Here is a 2,836-nt window from a genome sequence, read left to right as displayed (position 1 = left end):
AACGGCGCCGATACGTTGGGTGCCACAAGCGAAACAAGCCCCGGATCGGCACTTGAGCCCTATACTCGCCACTCAAACCACGATTCTGCGATCAAAAATTCACTTTCGCGTGAAGTGTCCTTGCGGTGGAACGACCAAAATCCTATAGAGGTGGCTTCGACAAGTTCGGACTCGGATGCGCCCGATCTTCTTGAAGAACGACAAACTCGCATTACTTGAGGTGAACCAGTTTTAATACGAACACTTTGCCACAAACGGGTTGGCAAACCTGGCCGATGGTCATAGCCGATGGCTGTGAGACTGACTGTCAGTTCAGGCGCCATTCTGATCCAGTGGTCAGGATCAGAACCTGGCGAATCAACAGAATGGTCTCTCGGTCGCCAAGGTTACCACAACGACCGAGCAGCGGTAGGATATGCTTCTTGCAGCGAGTAGAAGCGGACAGCGTTCAATTCAAGTTTCATTGTCTAAAATGGGGAAACGTAAAGGTTTGCAAGTCAATTTCCACGGCGAATGCCATGCTCGACATGACTTCAGCTCTAGCGTACTGATCGCGCAGCCTGATTGCCGTCATCTGGCCCGATCATGCGGTAGTATAGGTCAGAATCAAGTTCTTCTGTATGTTGCACTGAACACTAAAAACATGGATTAGGCTTTATAGTAGGTTTTCCGACCTTGTGACCGTCGCAAAATTGAATCGGAAAGACACAGTCCAAGTATCGAGGCACCATGTGGCGGTGTCGACGACAGGGATCGCCACATACTGAAGACAAGATGTTCTGGCAACTCGATTTGCATTGCCAGACACTCGCACTCCTTGCCAATCGCCAATTGTTCGGTCACCTCACGGACACTTTGCCACATTACCAACTCAACTCGCAAATTTCAAGCGAAATTTGCAACATGCAGCTACGGCAAATTTCGCTCTTGTCGGCGGTCATGCCGGCTATGGCCCTTGCAGGCGGGGACACCTACTTCACCGGCGACGGCACGTCGTACACGCTCGGACAGGTATCCGCTGGCAATTGCAACTTCATGTACGACCCCGGCGTCGGCGACAACTACGCCGCACTGAATAATGAGCAATGGGACTCGACGCACAACTGTGGCCGATGCGCCGAAGTCTCGTGTGACGACGCGAGATGCAGCGACACGACCAGCACTCAGGTCGTCTACATCGTGGACAGGTGTCCGGAATGCAAGCAAGGCGACCTGGATCTCTCCCCGACCGTGTTTAAGACACTCACGGGCAGTGACCCGTCCCGCTATACCATCAAGTGGAGGTTCGTGGACTGTCCCGTGAGCGGTAACATCGAGTACTGCACGAAGAGCGGCAGTAGCAGCTCGTGGCTGGCCATTCAACCTGCAAATTTCGCCAACGGCGTCGCCAGCATGAAAATCGCCAACCAGGACGTGACGATGGTGGACTCGTGCTACTACTATCTGCTAAACGGCGGATCGAACGTCGACATGTCGGCGGTGAGCGTCGAACTCACGTCATTCTCAGGTGAGACCATCACCGAGACGCTGTCGCTCACGGCCGACAATTGCACAGAGGGCACGTCCAACTTCGGAGCCAGCACGACGCAGCAGAGCTCGACGCAGCAGAGTTCGACCAGCCAGACCGCCCCCGCGCCTACAACTGCACCGACTGCCGCTCCTACGACTGCTCCTCCGACAACTCCGGCGCCGGTGCCTACTACTGCCGCACCGACCGCTACGACCGCGACGCCCACGTCGTACTCAAGCAGCAGTTCATCTCAGACTCAGACCCAGCAGACGTCGTACACCTTCACGAGCAGCAGTGCATCTCAGTCTCAGACTCAGCAGAGCGAGGTGAGCAACTACTTTAACCGGCTGACAAACAGCTCGAGCTCGACGACCTACAAGGCCGGAAAGGTGACGGCCGCCGACGAGTCAGGCAGCGACGTGTCTATTCTACAATCCAGTGAGGCCGGCGTTGAAAAGACGTCCAGCGTTCAACAGCAAGACGACGAGACGGACGACACCAAGCAGGCAAGTACCAAGTCTGCGGTGGAGGCGTCGGGCACGAGTCCGGTCGTTGTCGCACTCATCGTCCTGGCCGTCGTGGGCGGCATCGCCCTGGCCGCCGTCGCGTACGTCGTCAAGAAGAAGAAGCTGGACGACAAACGGATCGACCGCGACGAAGCCATGATCCGGTCCTTCGACACGTTCAGCTCTCCCGTGGAAATCAACGCGACCAACATTGCCAAGATTTAAAGACACTTTTGCACTTATTCTTCAGAGTATACATGCAAATTGTGCAGTGGTTGCGTAAAGTGTACATCTCGACTTGTAGCGTTAAAAATGCGTTCATTTCGTTATTTTCCGTTTTGAAGGGGGGTCAGTGGCAATGGAACCGCTCCCGTTCGTACACTGCAGCATGTTATGAAATATAGCTCTGCTCTTGATATTCGTTGTGATTCTCTTGATCTCTCGGCACTTTTGCGATGCAGAAGAGAGGTCTACGCGCGATCGCGGCTCGAGTTTTCCTTGAAGTGTCCTGTTCAGCACGCCAGCGCTCTCTCTCTGACGCTATCGCACCCGAATAAGCTCCAGTGGGTTCAGCAACCTCTTGCATCTCCATTTCTTCACTGCAACGCAAAGGTCGGACCATGTTGCCATCCTGAAGATCAATCTATCGAATCGTCATGTTGAGTGAAGAGGAAGCTGAAGCAAAAATGACAATAGACACAAACGGCAGCCATTCATTTCAGAATGTGGCAAATTCTCACGGTTGCTCGTACGATTCACACGAAGAAATCACTGCCATCCCGTTGTCTACATGTGACTGTGAAGCTAGTGTGCGACAAGG

The 2,836-nt window shown here is 53.9% G+C and overlaps 1 protein-coding gene across 1 annotated transcript; it reads left to right on the top strand.

Moving 5' to 3' along the window:
- The first annotated feature begins 672 nt into the window (after positions 1-672).
- PPTG_18386 (hypothetical protein) lies at positions 673-2,439 on the top strand. The gene has a single exon (XM_008916431.1). The coding sequence runs from the start codon at positions 730-732 to the stop codon at positions 2,239-2,241; it is 1,512 nt and encodes a 503-aa protein (XP_008914679.1). The 5' UTR covers positions 673-729; the 3' UTR covers positions 2,242-2,439.
- The last annotated feature ends 397 nt before the right edge of the window (positions 2,440-2,836 follow it).

The sequence above is a fragment of the Phytophthora parasitica genome (assembly GCF_000247585.1).
Source record: "Phytophthora parasitica INRA-310 unplaced genomic scaffold supercont2.84, whole genome shotgun sequence".
Lineage (NCBI taxonomy): Eukaryota > Oomycota > Peronosporomycetes > Peronosporales > Peronosporaceae > Phytophthora > Phytophthora nicotianae.
This window is presented reverse-complemented; position numbering and strand designations above follow the sequence as displayed.

Bases quoted from the DNA above. Each gene is read 5' to 3' on its own strand.
- PPTG_18386 (XM_008916431.1), top strand. From the start codon at position 730: ATGTGGCGGTGTCGACGACAGGGATCGCCACATACTGAAGACAAGATG.